Genomic DNA, 19,038 nt, shown 5'->3' on the forward strand with positions numbered 1-19,038 from the left:
AACAACCCCCCCAAACAAACAAAAGCCCCCCACCTGCCTAGTGTCAGTTCTGTAAGATGCAACTGACAAAGCTTTGCCTGTGTAAGACCAGCCTAGTGAATTGTTTGCACAAGCTGGAATCTTCCATTCTGCCTAAAAACCTCCTTTTTCTGATTCAATTGTTTCTCTCCATCCTTCACCTCAAGTCATATCTGAACTGAAATCTCTCCAGCCTCTCTTCTCAACAGCTGCAAATTAACTGCAGGGATCCCAGCACACACTGTAACAGGTGGCTCAGTGCCTCACTTCGCAATTGGTGCGCTGCAGGGCAAGGAATGCAGCACTGAATCCCGAGGCCTGAAAATGCTCTCAGATTTACAATCATGTAGGAAGTAATGGGGTGAAACAGAGTATGCCAGAGAACTGAGGAAAAGGACACAGAGGAGAAACATAACTGCTCTGAAAATGCTTGCAGTCTCTGAGATGCAAGACAGCAGGAGGAAGGAGTAACATCATGGAATTTTAGAAGCTTTCAGAAATGTGGCAAAATCATAGCCACTGTGGTACATTCCTTCTGAGAGAGGCACTATTAATGTCAAACTTGTGGCAAGTTGCTCAATGAATTATGCTTTGGCTATGCTAGATACTTTTTATTAATTTGAAATAAAATGAACTGTAAAGATACCTTAGTTCTAACTGCAAAGCGGGTAGCTTTTGCTTATTACTAGTCAGTAATCCAAATCCATTTGGAGTTCCTATGTAGTATTTCCAGGACCAGGAGCACTGGGGGCTGCAGATACCTTCATATTGCAGAACCAGGACAGATTCAGCAAGCTTGGCCATGTTCCTGGAAGGGGTAAGGAGGCAGTAGTGGGTATGGGGCTTATGAGAGTGGTATCAGCTGGTGCCTAATCCCACACACCACCACGCACACGTGCTGTTCCTGCTGAAGTCTGGTGTTACGCTGAAGGTATTTAGCCTTTGAAACACCATTAAGTGCAGTGCACAGACAGGCACGTGGCCACATGGCATCCATTCTGTGAGGCTGGATATGCCTACACCTCACTCCGCAGTGTAACACGTACTCTCATTATCCAAGATTCTCAGCTTCTCCGCATCTAATGTCTAAAGAGGACTTGGCTGTCAAATGATACAAAGCAGAGGTGTCTCAACTGAAAAAAAAATCTTTTCAATTTCTACTCAAAGTCGCTTGTCTACATGGAAGTTAAAATCCAGGGCTATACTGTACACCCAGAACAAGTGGTATTGGGCCATGAAAAGTTTTGTGACTCACAGCCAAGAAACCAGAAAATAGTTCTCTCTCCTCATCTTCCCATGCTTGGACCCCAAAAGAACCTCAAGTTTAAGAGACAAATACAACACACAAGGACTCTTCTCAAACAGTTTAATAGCAAATAAACAAAGGAAGGTACCACACTTGGCATATACAAAATGACTTGTTGTTGGTGTGTCTGTGCAATTAAAACAGCTTTAAGTTGCCCTTTGGGACAAAAAGAAAAAAAAAACACACACACACACAAAAGGAAGAAAAATTCCTTTAACACATACTTGCTTGTTCCAAACTTGTAACAAATCTTTTCATTTTTAAATCCACTACACAAACTCTGTGATCAGATCAGAAAAGCAACATGCGCTCCTCTGCTTTTTAAACCATTAAAGTAAATTCTCTACAGAGTACAACACAATTTCACACAAAAAGACATTTTGTTTTGCAAATCAAAACAAGAAGAAAAGGAACAGCTCAAACAAGGTAAAGAAAAGCATTTCTACGACTGAACCACGACTTCGAGTTGATTAAATCCTGTTACTGCAGAACAGACTCTACATTTGGTCATAGTGGCAATTTGTTTTCTCGTCACATTGTGAATCACTTTACATTGTTTTCTAGTAGAAAAGGCAAAAAACTGTACAAAACCCCTAGTGTTAAATACAATGTTTGTACCAATAAAAAAGCCCACAGGTTTGTCTCCAAAATGTAAATTTTCTTTTTAAATTATTCACAAAAAGCAGCCAAAAATCAGAAAGGCAGCTGCTGCTCCACTGTCTCAAATCCATTAAAACCACCACAGAACAATTAAAACAACCAAAGGAAGGAAAGGAAAGAAGAAAGGAAAGAAACACCCAACATTTGGCATTTTGGTTTTCTTCAGATAATTTTCCACAGGTTTCCCCAAAGTTCCTTATGGAACCAAATGCGCATGTACAGAAATGTATTGATAGTTACTCCATACACTGCAGGGCATCAGTGCCCTCCGGCACACAGCCCTGTGCATTCAGACTGTGGGACTAACAGCAGCCAGCCCACAACCCTACTTCCCAAATAAATAAATCTCTACCCTTTCTTCATCCAGCCTCACATTTCACTCCCAGGTATATGTACCATATCCAAACATGCTCTCTTTTATAAGCAGATTAAGGACTGTCTACACAAGTCTGGTCAATACCTATTGAGAATACAGTATCCTCAGCCAACTCGGGAGTAGGGTAGAAAAAAATCTTTACATCTTTGCATTATCCCAAACACTGGACAAAATTAAGATTTCTATCCAATGAAACTCTATTTGTTTTCTCAGCAAAAACCCTTCTCCTGGGATTTCATTTCACATTATTTCTACTGTTAAGATACCTACACTAGCTTGCTGCTGCTGACTGAAACTTCATCACAGCCCACACTCTTCAGGTGCCTTCATCTAGAAGCTACTTCCCAGTTCCTACCTGTGCAGACAGTATGTAGGGCAGGGGGAAGCCTGCTACCCAGAGAGCAGTAACCTGTTCTAGTTCATCCTGCAAGCCAGCAAAACTGCTCAGCTCATTACCCAATTAAAAACTAAACAAAAATTAAAAAATCTCCGCAGAGATTCCCCAGCTAAGGCCCTTGAGAAGAGAGCTGGGGATGGTACCCTGTTCAGGTAACAGCTTCAGAGGCTGTTGTATTGTGCTTGTCACTTGGGAAAAGAGCCAGCAGTTGTAGGATCAGGTTTACAAATGCTTTCTCTGGGATATTTAAAACGCTTTGTTTCACGAGCTAACCTAGATTCTTCCAGAATCCTGCCACCGAGCTCTGACTGATGGTCTTAAACTGGGGACGGACTTCACAGAAATGTGCCCTGACTTGTACAAAATGCTCATAAGTGTTTGAAAGGAGCCTTGACTTCACATAACTTTGGAAACAGAAATATTGTGAAGTTCCCCGACCTTCCTGCTCCCAGCTATGCCCTTCCACCAAAACTTCTACTATGTGAACAGTGCAACCAAGCACCCTCAGAGCCTCTGACTGCACTGGATATGGAACAAGGTCCAGGTGCTCTGTCAGGCAGACAGTCTAAGTGCACAGGTAGATGCCCTCAGGTGGCTTCTGATCAGATATTTGTCATACCAAAACCACCAATTTAAAGGATACCTCTGAAACTCATTAAATTGCTCAGTTTTTGCACAAACTATAGAAAACAGAGAGGTGAAGGTGATATATACGAGGATGTGAAGAAAACAGCAGGAAACATGCAAAACATTTCTGGGCACTATCTTAGTTTGAAAGATTAAAACAAAACCATCACATTTTGCTGAGGAGATTGCAGTTACAAAAAAACCAAGCATGCTGGAGCTTAACAAAATACAACATCAACTTTGATCAAATTTTCACTGCAGACTGATAATCACACAGGGAAGCGGGGGAAAAAATAATAATAATTAAAAAAAAAAATCAGTAAATGCCAGGGCAAAAATGTAGCTACAATCAGAGGAAAATGTAGTTCAAGTGTTTTCTGTTGATGCCACTTCAAGTCACAAGTTTGAACTCATAAAAACACATGCTGTCTCCTCAAGCACAGAAACCAAATCAGCAAAATGTGACTAGGAAGTCTCCTGAAAGATTAAGTCACACCATATAATTGACTTTTAATTCGAACTGTGTTTTTAAAACTAAGCACACAGAAAAAACTAAGCCTAGAAAGTGATTGGCTGTATGTTCACAGAAATACAAATACTCCACAAGGTATGCTAGCAAGGCTGCTCTGAAGACAATTACAAAGAATCAAATTCACAAAATCAAGTGGTTATCTTACGAAGGTCTAGAAAAATAGAAATTCTTTTATATTCAAATGCAAGTTTAAATATTCCCCTTCAGCAGTCTTTCTAGCAAAACCAATTTGGCAGCACAAAAAAAAAAAAAAGAAAGAAACAAACGTAATAAAAATACACATCAGCATCAAAGGTCAACACAAGGTCAAAGGTGAGAGTTCAAGCATCAGAGAAGCTGAAGAGACAAGGATTTGGACGATGTACTTGAACGCCACATCGACATGCTTTAGGCACAACGATGAACAAACGGCAGGAATCTAGAAAAAAAAACAAACCAGAAAGAGGGAGACCCACTGAGTTACACAGAGCAGTACATCCAAACACAGAGAGAGAGAACAAGAATGGGCACTGTACAATGAAATCTCCTGGGGAAGGGAGTTGACAGGGGAGGGCAGCACATGCCAACGATGGACAAGTAAAAGTCAAAGTACATGAAAGACACCAAGTAAACATCAAACTGCCAGAAACCAAATGGAAGCAGAGGCCTGGATTTCCCTCTCAGCACCCAGTCTGTGGAGCATTCCACAGCCTAGTGACACATCGATTAGCATGCATTCACCTTACCCCGTGCCCAGTGTCTCCACTACCTCTGTTTAGGAGAAGAACAGAGCAGGCTCCCTCCCCAGGAGACCAATTCAAAAAAAAATACGACTCCAGGGCTAACATTTGGCCACAGAGACTGAGACCATGACAGACAAGACAGAGGACACAAGGGATTCACAGGTGGTTTGACGGTTGAGACTTTTCTTGCACTCTAACATGTGAAGTTCTTAGGCAGTAGTAGCCCAGCAAATCCTTCAGCTACAGTCCCTTCTCATTCCCTAGGAGCCCACGAAACTGGGGGTGGGTGATTTGGAAAAGGGGAAAAAAAAAGATTATACAAGACAAAAAGCCCACACATAGGAGAAGAATTCCTTAAGACTTGACTGCAAGTTAAGACTTGTCCTAGCTGCGCACTTTTCATACCATTAGACCTGCACAGGGATTTTTCTGTTCCCAACCTTTTATGTAACAGCCCCCAGCTCCCTGAATTCATGAGGAGGGGATTCTGAGCTCTGAGAAGCTCTACAGTCACTGTTGCCAGTTTGATGAGCAGAAAAACTGTGTTTCCTGAAGTTTTCTTGAAGAGTTTATAAAAAAGTAATTTTTATATTAAGTGATATAATATACATCTGTTCCCTCCCCTCAGCTTGTGATCTGCAAGTGACAAGGAACATTTTGAGTTGAGAGTGGGAGGTAGAAGAGAGAGGAAGTGATTTGTTTTCTTTTTCTGCCTCCCCAGTTCCCCTTTAGCTCCTGTCTGTGGCCTTAGTCTTCAGCACATCTCAAAGCTGCTGGTTAGAGACTAGAACAAGGTGAGATTTGCATATTATCTTACAGCATTTATAGCATATTTGAGAGTAACAAGTGTTGTTTCTAGTTCCAAAGCAACAAGAAGCACATTGTCAACTAAACCGGCAACACTCCTCTTATTAGTACTGCTGAGATTAATTTGCTCTTCATGCTTTCCAATAAAAGGAAAGGACTTAGTATAGAGTTTAAACCAACTCCAGCAAACAGAGTACAATGCAACTCTTGCAGTTTTTTCTATATTTCTAGAAATACTCTAGATAGTTTGCAGATAGGTGTAAGGTTTCACTACTAAACTAGAAAGGCAAATTCATCATGAACTGAGGCATGAGAAACAAGAAGAAGCATGAAATCAAGTGACATCTATGCATGTACCATCAAAATGCTCTGTGTGATTTGTTTGTTTTACAGAGATTTTTCAAATATTTCACTTAGCAATACTGAGGGGAAAGAATAAGTTTCATCAAAGTCCTACGGCAAGACTGGCCTACAAGAACAGAACCATGAGATGCTGGAGAAGAACTTAAAAGACTCGGAGAAAGTTATTCCAGTTTGTCCTTTTTTAATTTTCACAACAGTGATAAATCTGCCTTCTGTGTTTCATATTTTGTGCTAGGTATGTTCAGGGATATAAAACATCCTCAGGTTTAAATGCCCACAACAAGAGGCTTTCAAAGCATCTTACATGTTCATAGTTGCACCCTTCATTTGAAATTTGCTTTATGCAAGTTGTTTTTAGACACTTCCAAATGAAACAGGAACAACTTCATTCTGTTTTGCTGGTTTTCCCTAACTCACAGTCATTAACAAGAAGAAACAGTTCAGTTAGATTCAGCTTGCAGTATTTCAAGTATTCAGGAGACTACTTGAATACTTTCAGTATTCAGGAGAAAAGCTTTTTCTTGATACATGTATTTCCCAGTGAAAATTTTTCTGAGGTGCCTATTTTCCAGATAGCAATGTCAAAAGCTAGGAAATTACCTCACCAACAAAATATAAACAGCTATTCCCCATTTTTGACTCAGAGATTTTCGAAAAATTCCAATCCTCATTCTGCTTAGGATTAAATTTTAGTTACTATATATCAAAGGAACTTTTTAATAATGCAAGCTTTGCACTAATGGAAGAAAAAACTAAATTACAAAGAGCTATCCTATTTTGGACTGTTGATTATCTAGGGGACTGAAAAAATTATGATTTCAATTACTAAAATACTGACATTAAGTAGTATCAGACTAAGTTCATAAAACTTTCACCTTATTACAGCAGTAAAATCAAATATCTCCTGAGAAAAAAAAAATCTATGAAGTAGATAATCCCACCTTGTAACTTAAAATACATTAAATATTTCCTGGTGGCATGCATAATAAGGAATTGTATTTAATCTGAAGTCCTCCTTTTTGTTGTGGAAAATGCAGGTTCTTTGGTTTTGAGCATACAGCATACTTTGTCTATGTGGCTACTTCAGGCAACCTTTTGCAGTTTATTTGAATCCAACTGATTTTTACCTTGCTATCCAGGAAATAAAGTATTTGACATTGATTTGATTTGCACTTGAATGAGAGCATGATAAGAATTAAGAATAAAATAAAATATGTAAACCCCAGGTACCCAAAATCCCAGATTTTCCTGCCAATGAGTGAGGAAGAAAACTGGCTTAAGACTGAAAAGCAAGAGCAGCCTAAATCTCCATAATCAGTGGCAGCCATCAAACAGACAGAAAGTTGACTTTATCTGATCAGTTCTGTTATCAGAAAAAAAAATCTGCCCAAGTCACAAACTTGATACATTTATTAACTTTGGCAACATACACATTGATACACCAAGAAAAGGAAATCTGAAACAAATACACAAAAAAGGGCAACATCTTCAGCTGGTGAAAACTGATGCAGCTCTCTACTGAAGAGAGCTGAACTGCATTGAGTCAAACCATCTGAGGATCACATCTTTTAAAATTTAACCTGCATAGATTTATTTTCCTTTTCTTTTTGGCAATACTTATAGTTATGCCAGTAAGGCACAAGAGCTAGCCCAAGTTAGGTGACTTAAGGTGATTATGTCTGGGAGGAGTCACTGATCAAACTAAGCCACAGTGTAAACTGGTGAATCTCCTGAAGTCAACAGGGGTCACACCTATTTGCAACAATGGCAAGCTTGATCCGTCAATTACAGTATTGAGGACACACTATAGGATGAAGAAGCTAAAATATCTAATTATGGGCAACTGAAATGACTAGTAAAGAGGCCAGAGCATCAGGTTAAAAGAAAAACAGGACAAAGGTCTTGGACAGTACAGTGGGGTAGGGTACAAAGAAGGTAAGAGTGACTGTAGAGACCCCAGAGCACAGTGCTCTCCTCCACTGGTTCACAGCATTCATCTTCCTCGTTTAGCAGTTGTTGGGCTGCAAACAGGCCACTGAAAATCAGTAGTTTCAATCATGCACATCATTATGTGTGTTAAACAATCACATTCAGGATTCTACAAAACCCTGGCCTTTTTTTCCAGTGAAATAATTTAGGTAATAAATATTCTCCACCCTGGAGCGGTATAAAACTTCTATAAAAATAGAAACAACATTCTTGGTTACAGCAGGTTGCACTTGGAGCAGTTGCTCCTAACTATGTTTTTTTTTCCTGTTTTTTTTTTCTTTTTCTGAAAAGTATATTATTTATATATATATAAAAAAATCCCATTATCACCCTGGAGGCCTTCACACTCCAACACTCTTTTCTCAGAAAACCAGGACACATCTTTCCCATGGTGCAGAATTCAAGTGTACATGGTTCACTTCAGTGTATGTTTACGTTTCTAGAGAGATTCAAATAATTAACATAGAAGGGTACCACATGCCAGCATAACTGGGAAATTTGGCAATCTGGCCTTTGAAATTTAGCCACCACAAAATTATTTGAATAATACTGACAGATTTATCTGTCTGCCATCAATATGGACAGACTGACATTAACTTTGATTTTCAATCTAAGAGCTGAAAAGGGCTCCCCCTTGGATGTTACAGGTCAGGCCTTGTTTTCTGAGGTTTGAGATCACAGGGGGCCCAGTTCCTGGAAATGCCTGACATTCCCAACAGATCACTGCACACAAGTGGGGATTCTGACTGAGATCTCAGGTTTGATGGGTTTACTGCTCCTCCTGGTGGAGCAGAACACAAAGTTCTGACCCCACCTCTGACCCAGGCACTCATCATCTAGTAGCTGGCTTCCAGATTGCAGTGTTAGCTGGTGCCCTGGGAAACAGCCTCACAAAGCAGGAATACAAAGAAAACAAGGAAAAGAAGAAAATATGAGGTAAATCGAACCTCTGTTAAAGACACACAGAAATTGTAAACTTCCTCTTGTGACAGAGGTGGATTTTGGTGGTTATGAAATGGAATTCTACACGGATTTCTTACAACAGCTCAGGCCAGAGTGTCAAAAGTCCTTTGAGCCCCCTAAAACCAGTGAATAACAAAAGGCCCTTAGCAAGGCATTAGCAATTTCACTAATATGCAGAAAAAGTGTGTGTGCACTTAAGGGGTGTGTTCAATTTTCCCTCAATAGAGAAGATAACAGCTAGTACCAAAAGGCAGAAAAAGACTGAATGAGTGGCTCAATACTCTGGTTCCACAGCTCCTGGGTTAGCCTGTTCTGCACTGGTACACACCACCTTAAAGGAAAACTGCAGTATAAAAAAACACCTAATTACTAGACCATGTCACTGCACAAATTGTTTTGTTTGTTAAAAAAACCAACAAACAAAAAACCCCTCAACAAAAGAGGAAGTTATCATTTCAATAAACAATGAGCACTTACATTATGCTTATGAGAAGGAACTCATAGCTATCATAGCAAAAAAGGACATTATTCCACAGAAATGGGGAATGTGATCAACTGTCAAGAAGAAAAATTGTCAAAAAACTGCAGGTTACCAGGGATCAAAAGTTTGTTTCCAGCCTCAGATGTATTCATCCAGACTAAGTTGTCTCTACCTTCCCACAAAACCTAGCTAAAGTACATAGGAGACGTTTTCTTATATATGGAGAAATTCACTGCATCTCACTAATATTCCACTGTAAACAGACAGTGAAATTTTCTGGGCAGAGACATTATCTAATAATTTTATAAAGTGCTGTGTACATTCACAGTGCTATATAAACACTACTTTATATACAGCAAAAAAAACCCCAAAACACTGCAGTTTTCCTTTGGCTTGTTAATATGTTCACCCTTTTAGCCTGTCTCCTGCTTTAGAGATGATTTACTAAATCCTCACCATGGTATACAGTTAAGGAAACTTCCATGAGCAGACGGGGCATGACAAAGACTACATGGAGTCGGTTCTTCTTCACCCAAGACTGTTCTCCTTCCCTGTCTTTGTTTTCATCAGCTGTTCTGTGTTATTTCTGCTTTCCCTTCTCCTCTCTACCCAAGGCAGTGTGGTGTCAGTTTCTGCTGCTCCCTTTAACCTTCTCTCCCCATCCACAAGGAGCTGGCATTGGTCCTTCTCAACACACACTGGTTACAAACACAGCAAACTTCAAATAAGGGAGAAAAAAAAACAAAACTAAACAAAAAAACCTCAGCGATATGGCACCTAAACTCCAAAGTAAAACACTGGAAACAAAAGCACAAACTTGTCCTCCATCCGAAGCAGGATTCTCAGCAGAGGCTGCAGCAGAGTCTTCAAGGGAAGATGTGCCAGATAGAAGGCATGGATCAGCTTCCAGGACTGTAAAAACACAGCCTTAGGGCTTCGAATCACTTAAGTGCGCTCCTCTCCAACTTACCAGAAGATCCTTCTCACTCCAGTCCCGGAGGGGAGGGTGCTCAGTATGGCTTGCTGTCATTCTTAGAGCGCTTGAGCTGTACTTTCAGACGCTTCATGCCAATCTGAAAGCCGTTCATTGACTGAATGGCAGCCTGTGCAGAGACAGGATTGTCGTAGCTTACAAAACCTGAAGAAAGGAAAAGACATAATAAACATGACAAAGCTGCCCAAAACAGGTACTCACAATCGGAAATGCAGGCACTTACAAGGTCAGAGAAGCTGGTATGAAATACCACCTTCAGAAGCTCACAAGTGTTTTAGACTCTTCATAATAACTCCTTACTAAGGGCTCTCAAATAAATCATTGCTTTCTGACATATGGAACTTTGGCCAAAAGATACACAAAGCTCAGGAAATTAAAATAACATTTTCTAGCCTATCAACAAAAATGAGTACTGCTGTTTGTTTTATAAGAACTCACACCTGGGAGAAAACCAAACGTGGAAAATGTTAATCTATATGCAAAAGCTCATTAAAGATACAAGACTGAAATCACCTCGTGACACTATGGGAACACATTTTTTTGAAGTGAAGTAGCTCTCTAGGGAGTGTAGCACTTGTACCACTATTATATTTAGGTTTCTCTTGGATGACAAGTTATATATCATTCCTAAAAAGATCATCCTCAAAACAAACTTATCTAGGATTTTGAAGGAGCCTATTTTAAATAAGCTGGGAATAATAAACCACTCCAGTCAATGGCTGTCCATAATATGCATGTGTTACAGCTTAATGATCAGCATATTGTTGTGTTCTCACAAAGCATCAGATTGTCCACACTGCTTGCCTCAAATACAAAAAAATTCAGGATATTATGTAGCTATCAAAAGCTATCAAAACCATAGAGAAAGGCTCACTTCTCCAATTCCATCAGAAGGAACCTCCATCTATCAAAAGAGTCACAAGAGCTTATAGCACTACAAGAATGCAATATGGGAGCCACAATAATTATATATAAAGATATTAATATAAATAATTCATAATTATAATGTACTAAGTAGTATATACAGCAACACAAACAATTGTTGAAAAGACAGAAAGAGAGAAGAGAAGGAACTATACCATGATTACAGTCTGCAAACACAAATCATAATCATAGAATATTCTGAGTTGGAAGGGATCCACAAGAATCATTGAGTTCAACTCTTAAGTCAATGGCCCATATGGAGTTTGAACCCATGACCCTAGTGTTATCAGCACCATGCTCTAACCCACTGAGCTAATCTCAGGGTGAATTATCTAGGGCTGGAAGAGTATAATGAGGTATAATAGTATGAAATTGGGAAAAGCAAAAAGTCACAATGAAAATCAGAAAAATACAGTTTATTGCTGAAAGCATTTGGTTTACTTATTTTTAGGGAAGATAGAGAAAGACTCCCTACTTGACCTAAAAGCTAGACTAGACAATATACTCAAAAAGAGATTATAAAAAAGAAGCTACCTTTCTACAGATAATGATTTATAAAATATCCTGAACTGGAGAGGATCCACAAGGATCACTGAAGTCCCTGCACACAACAGCCCCAAGAATCACACTATGTGTCTCAGGGCATTGTTCAAACACTTCTTGAACTCTGTCAGGCTTGGTGCTGTGGCCACTTTCCTGGGGGAGCCTGTTCCAGTGCTCAGCCACCCTCTGGATGAAGAACCTTTTCCTACTATCCAAACTAAATCTCCCTGACACATCTTCATGCTATTCCCTTGGATCCTATCATGAGTCCTCAGAGAGAACAGAAGAGTGCCTGCCTCTCCACTTCCCCTTGTGAGGAAGCTGTACCAACGTACCAAAACACTTGCTTAGATTGGTCTGCTTGTCAATGAACACCTTGGCAGAGATGACATTTCCAAATGGCATGAACATCTGCAGCAGATCCTGATCCCCAAACTCCTGGGGAAGATGGTAGATAAACAGATTGGCTCCCTCCGGACCTACAAACGACAAGTAGGAATATAAATTCAGAAAGAGCATGGATAACATATGCCCACTGCACAAAAAAAAAGTGAAAGAGCCACTCAAGCCAAATTTTCTGGATAAAACAATCAAATTGCTGTTCACATTTCTGCAGAGAACTTGATTCCAGAATAAATTAGCATGACTCTTTGTGGGGATTGATCATTCAAAAAATTCTAGCTCTTTCTCACCATTTTTACTTGAAATTTACACATTGTGCAAAACACAGATCTTTGCTCACACAGTAAGTTTGACTCCCAGATGCTGACTAAACCAAAAACGGCTATGCAAAGCTTGTGGTCCCAAAACGACTAAGTGAATGTCAATACAAAATACAAATCATTGTATTGCTTTATATCTGACAGATTCTTTTCTAAGCATCTTACATATTCTGCTGAAAACTTACTCCTACATTCTTCCTTACTTTACACTAAATATTAAATTGAACCTGAATCTGAAGAGTGAAGAGACTGGCATAAGTGTCTATGGGAAGAGGTGAAGAACCAAGAAAACGACATTAACAAAACCACATCTGATTCTCTGACAGTGGGATGTATCACGCTGTACACTTATACGCTTCTTCCCCCCGAGAAAACGGAGGAGCATGATTACAAAGTGTTTAAGACTACATAAACCCTGTGAGAAACCTCCTGTACAAAAACTACTTTGGGCAGCCCTTTACAGAAAGATCGTGCAGGTTTTCCTTCTTTACCTTCAGTAACTCCAAGATTCTAAAAAAATGCCACCAAATGAAAGATCTGCAGATCAGGTAGTTGCAAGGGCTAACCTTGCCCTTTTGACAACCCCTCTCAAGTTGTTTTTACAGCTTTCTGCCTACCTTCTTTTTGACTTCCCGCTGCACCAATACTCTGCTGTGTTAAGAGACTCTGGTTATAGAGTGTGGGCAGTGCAGCAGCAGCATATTGCTGGATTCCAGAATAAGCCTGTGTGAGGGCTTCCATTGTGCTACCTGTCCCATTTGAAAGACCACCACTGCCAAGTCCTCCATTTAAGGCTGCCATTCCTGGATTAAGAAAGAGGAAATAAAAGATGACTGAGTGTTTCCACTGGGCCAGATTGATAACCTTTCAAATACTCTGCAGTATTACAAAAAGCAGGGAGTAGAAGAAATAACCCCACAGAACCAGCACAGGCCGAGGAATGTTAATCAGCTACTCCCCCAACCCACCACAACACATAACTTACCTGCTAAAGAGCTAACGTTGAGGCCTGCTGTAGCCCCTGCCAGTGTCTGCAATGCTCCAAGAGAGGCCATTGGATTAACAGAGGAGCTGCTACTGGAGCTAGGTGAGGAACCTGCTATTAAAATAAAATAATTAAACTTCAAGTAATATTTTTTGGTCCTGATAATTCAACTTCTTTGTTAAGTTATTTCTGTAAAAAAGGCTAGTAAGGAACAGATGAAGGCAACATAGTATACTTCATGTAAAAAAAAAAAAAGCCATTTGACAGATGAGAACACTAAAAAAAACCCCCAAACTCATCCACAATAAAATGGTAGCAGTTAAGGCAAAAAGTTAGAGAGCAAAGTAAAAGGGAGAATGGATGCCTTCCCTACTTTAAAGGGTTGTGATTTTAAATAAATTCAGTTAAACCACTATAAAAAGCTGGACACACAGTTAATTTAGTTTAGCTGCCTTTATCTGAAATTTCTTTAGACAAAACAAGAAATGCTTTAGTACCGAAAATACCAAGAAAACTGAAGACTTTTGTTTATTTTTATCTTTAGTATAGCAATTCCTATATACATAAAATAAGTCAGCACCCCTTTCCTGATAATGACTAAAGGGAGATAAATAACAGTAGAGCAGAAATACAGGGCAATTACAAAGGAATGCTTCCTATGTATAGTCTATAGACCAATGCAGCCATTTGTAAATCTAGGATTTTTTCAGCCAAAGGCGATGTCTTTGTAATAAATTTTCATTCATTAATTTCACTGCATTTTGAACACCGAATTGTTGGACTCTAGTATGTTCTAAGGCATGGCTTCTGCAATTTAATCATGCGCTATGCAAAGAAATATCTTTTTTTATTTTTGAACTGTCAGCTGACAACTTGGCCTAATATCCTGCAATTCTTTTATTGAAATATCTAAGGACTGTTCTTTCCCTGTTCACCTTCATCATAACACTAATATATTTGTAGGCTTTAATCATATCCTTCTCCCGTATCAGTCTTCCATTTTTCAGGTTGTCGCTCCTAAGAGGGAAGGAGTTCCACAGTTCTAGTCATCATTCTGTTCTTTATGTTTTTTATGTTATATTTTAGATCAGAAAACAGCACACAGCAACAGGCATGAAAAGCCAATATCGCTTTGTACCTGTTCTTTACTACATCCCTAATTCTTAACATTGTTTCTGTGCAGTTTTTGGTGGGTGGTTAGGGACTTTTTCTTGCTATTAGGGTTACATTTTCTTAGATCTATCTACTGAGTTCTATCTAGTCAAAAAGTCTAACTCTAAGAGAACCAGGTGGAAAGTATTTGAGAAGGTTTGAATATGTAAAAAAGAAAATTTGAATATGTAAAAAAGAACAGCTAGGAAAGAGAGTGAAACTTGGACATCAAGTAACAACTTGTGGAGGTTGGTAAACTTGAGGAAACAGTAACTCTATCCTAATTCAGTCATCTGAATCCAGGCAATGAGCTGAAGAGAACTTAAATTCAGGCAATGAATCTGACTGAATTGTACCAGAATCAGTTCCAGTAAAAACAGAAATACTATGATATCTCCGAAAACAATTTTGCTGGAGACACATTAAGGCCATCAAAATCATCTAGGCTTTGCTGGACCTTTGATGGTTGCCTTTAGAAGGAGGAGAAATGGAAATACACCTCAGCATTTGCAACCGTTCTATTTTGCTCTGGAGCAGACAATTCTTATTGGTGTCAGAGTCAAAAAGATGGCAGACAAGACATTCCAATCCTGAGATATTTCTATAATATTCTCTGGAATGTCCCTTTCACAAGTTAGCAGTTTAAATGAGTTTATCTAAGGCCATGGCCTCTGCAACATTGGTTACCTATAGGTGGGTACAGCAGTAGACTGTTCATTTTCAAAGAGCAGCTCATCTTCAGCAAGGTTGCAGGTTTTGCTTTATCCTAGTCTACATCAAAATACACAATACTGCTTGGAACTACCTAAAAATATTGTCTGAAATGGGTAGGAAGACAGCATGAAAAAAATACTTAACACTACTGAGTTCAACCATTCTGACATTCAGCCTATTCATAGTCCACAGACTGCACTGTATGGACTTCCAAGTTGCCCAGACACAAATGATATCCGTGCAGATGAAAGAAAGTAATAAAGGTAACTATGCATAAGGGCTGCCTGGATTTTTCCACCAATTATGCAATTTGAAGAGAAATGTCCAAATAAGCATCAGGATGACAGATGGAAAGAAGTCAAGGAGGTAGCCACCTCATCTGCACTTAGGTTTAAGAGGTTATCACAGTAGATGTTGCCATACGTCCCACAGACAAGGCAGGCATTTACGTAGTGCTGAACTGCTATATACTGAGTTTTTTCAAGGTCTGGGTGTGGTTCAAGAAGGATAGATGCTTTCTGTGTGGATTCCAACAGCCGTCTATGTGAATACATACAGAATGAATGTGCATATAAATATTAATCAAAAGAGAATTTCAAGTTTGCTTTTGTAAGACATAACAGTACCTCAGACTAAAGAGTTAAAAAAAGCTGTATAATCATAGGAAATATGAGGTTGAATGTGTCTGTACACACTGAGGCTTCAACTAAGCCCAATTTCAGTTTTAAAATGTGAAGCATATTCATACCTTTAATGAAAAGTACTGAAACTGTTTTAGAGTTTGATGTCAGTGACTACTTGCAGACCGCATATCCTCCAAAATTTTCTTTTGAACAAAAGTCATCTCTACTCTTTAAAATTATACTTGAAATTAAGTTTAAAGAGCAACACAATACTGCCTGCTTCATGTTATAAGCCTGTGAAGAGTGAACTGATACATCTGTATTGAATATTAATTCAAATGTCCCATCATGATAACTTAATTGTTGACACACAATCTTTTATTGATATGACCAGCAATCAGAAGGTTATTTGGATTGAGCACAGAAAGTACTTAAAAATGAGCTGCTCCCTACTCCCCAGCCCCTCCACCAGCATGATCAAAAATGGAACAGAGTCCTGAAATATGTCTTTCATCAAGGGAAAAAGAACTTCCAGAGTTCTGTGGAAAAGCCAAAATTCACAGAGGGGAAACAAATTCCAAAGAATCACACAATAACAGCATAACTCCTGTTGAAAGGGACCTCTGTGGATCATCCAGTCTAACAGTGTTCAGAGCTGGTCTAACCTCTGAGTTTGTTCAGGGTTTGTTCAGGGTGCTTTCCAACAGCATTCTCAGTCTCTGAAATGATGGAGATTCCACAGCCACTCTGGTACCTGGTTCCTGAGCTTACTCACTCTTGCCATTAATTTTCTTTTTCTATTTAGTCAGAATTTTCTCTGTTGCAACTTGTGTCCATTGCCCTTGTCCTTTCACTGCACGCTTCTGAAGAGTCGGTCTCTGCCTTTTTTAGCACATCTGACATTTGAACTTCACAACCTGCCAGTCCCTTCCTCCACCTCAACAAAACAGAGAACAAACTTGCTCCAGTCATTGGACAAGACAGCCAATGAGGAAATCTTAGTTCTAAATGCCACTCACAGCAAATTGTAACCTGACAATTTCAGCTCTGCTACTACATGAGGAAATAAAGGAGAAATTGTCAAATATATTCACCTTTGTACTCCCTTAATGATGAAGCAGCATTATTGGGTTATAAATGCAGCTCTTCTGTAGCCTCAACTTGTAATTTTTTGTTGGTTTTTGTTTGTTTGTTTTTCAATTATGGAATAAAATACATAGCTGGGAGTAAAGATAAATTTTAAAATTTTAATCTTTTAAGGATGCAGACCACAAAGTTTTTATGTAAAAAATGTCCAGCAACAGAATACTCTTTGAACTACATTCTTTCTTGGGAATTTCTTAAAGTAGAAAACGGTGCAAAGCACCCATAATTTAACTTCCAATCATGTGACAAAGTTTCTAAACAGCTTTTCCTTGTAATCTCTTAACCTCTTGGTCCAGTTCCTTGGTCCTTCTACACAATTCAAAAAGCTACCTGTGGAAATTTAAAATCCCCTCCAACTCCCTTTAGTCTCTCACATTCACAGATGAGGATGTCAACTCTGTAGGCTGGATGCCACAGATATTGTAAAACTGACACCCTGAATATACAGGGTCTCCCTTCCCATGTCAGGATTTAGTAATAACTCAAAATAGGATAGAAATAATTGAGTAGAATACTGATCCTCATTTGTGGTAAAAACTGAGTATGTCTTCTGTAAGCATAACAGAATTTGTTTGGTTTTTTTGCTTGTTGCTTTTAATGAGCACATTTGACAGTAAGGCAGCAAAAGAACACTACTGGGACATTTTAGCGTCTCTGGTTAATATACATAGCCTAAAGTTAAAAAACCCAAACAAAACACACAAAAGCCATATAAGAGGAAGATTTTTATGTGCAATTTGTACACTAAGTTCTAGACAACTGCTTTCCAGTGCATATGCTAGGTTTCTGTTTTCCTGCTTCTATGAAGAAGTTACAGTATCCTTTTCTTCATCTATGGAATATAAACAGTACTTGTCCTAGTGCATAGAATGCATTACTTCATGCTTAAGGCATTTTCTGTTTCCATGTTGAGAGGAACAGGGCACATCTGCCACAGTGCCTGCCTAAAACCACAGATAAATCAAGTATGTGATGAGATTGTAATAACATGACTGGAAGGAGGTCACCTACCTTTCTGCTTCATTATGACCTCAAAAATTCTTTTTACTCTAAATTAATCTGACCATCTGGAGGAAGGAACACAGCAGGTAAAAAAGCCTTTGCTGGTGGCAAAGGTATCTATCCTAAGCAAAGGCCAGTGAATCTACCAGTAAAACTGTTTATGTATTAAGGAATCAACATGAAAATGACAAAAAGCGATAGACAAAACAGATGATATCTATCCTGAAAGGACTCCTAAGGCAACCCATGTCATAACGCACTGCAGCATAGGCAGTCTCTTACCTGAGCTGGTGAGGACACTCAGGGGACTGCTGGAGGAAGTGAGAGCAGCGGTACCACTCGGTGTGTTCTGAGCTGCACTGGCTGCAGCTGCTAACGCAGCCAGGTTCTGTAATTGCATCGCATTCAGTCCTGCAACACATTGAAGAATGCAGAGTTCCTCCTATAATAGTCACCACCAACCAAAGGTAACAGATCCAGCAAACTCAGCACATCACAAGAGAGTAACAGAGAGGAGCTTAAAAGCAACAGGCTTAATACTAGTTACTGATCTTTCCTATATCATGATTCCTTGTTATAATTAAAAAAGTTTTTCTTTGCCCGGATAGATGTGATTTAGTACGTGAAAAGGCCAGGTATTCATTATCCCAGACATAGACTCCAGAGTACAGAAATTTTTAAGCAGTGTTCTCTCCAGTCACAAAAGAACAGCAGCTTTAAATGAGAGTTAAGTCAGGATCTGACAGCTCATGTGCAAGCTGGAGAACTTGCCTAGGCACCAGGCCAATACCTTCCTCCGCTTTCATGTCCCTCCACTCCCTTGGAATGGGAACAGCAGTAACCGCAAAATTATTTCAAGCAGGCCTCACACCACATTGGCTACAGAGTCACAGCTTTAACCCACCGTCAGCTAAGCATCGGTATGTTTTGTTTGGTCCCCCTGGCAGTCAAGAAACAACAGTCAGTTGTGAGAAAATTGTTAAGTGGCAACT

At 39.3% G+C, this 19,038-nt stretch overlaps 1 protein-coding gene across 15 annotated transcripts in view; it reads right to left on the reverse strand.

Annotated features, from left to right (window-relative positions):
• Positions 1-434: 434 nt before the first annotated feature.
• The window catches only part of CELF1 (CUGBP Elav-like family member 1), a 59,792-nt gene continuing 41,188 nt past the window's right edge, over positions 435-19,038 (reverse strand). For 11 of the 15 annotated variants that reach the window (XM_027642032.1, XM_027642025.1, XM_027642036.1 and 8 more), the window contains 6 exons: positions 18,329-18,457; positions 13,410-13,523; positions 13,042-13,227; positions 12,038-12,181; positions 10,212-10,379; positions 1,371-4,334 (listed from right to left, as the gene is read on the reverse strand). In XM_027642032.1, the coding sequence (XP_027497833.1) occupies positions 10,252-10,379; positions 12,038-12,181; positions 13,042-13,227; positions 13,410-13,523; positions 18,329-18,457 (701 nt within the window). In that variant the 3' untranslated portion in view covers positions 1,371-4,334; positions 10,212-10,251. Of the gene's footprint in view, positions 827-1,370; positions 4,335-10,211; positions 10,380-12,037; positions 12,182-13,041; positions 13,228-13,409; positions 13,524-18,328; positions 18,458-19,038 lie in introns of those variants that run through there. The other 4 variants (XM_027642037.1, XM_027642039.1, XM_027642035.1 and 1 more) reach the window with 2 other exon arrangements.

Source organism: Corapipo altera, unplaced genomic scaffold (assembly GCF_003945725.1).
Source record: "Corapipo altera isolate COAL_440 unplaced genomic scaffold, ASM394572v1 23b, whole genome shotgun sequence".
NCBI classification, from domain to species: domain Eukaryota; kingdom Metazoa; phylum Chordata; class Aves; order Passeriformes; family Pipridae; genus Corapipo; species Corapipo altera.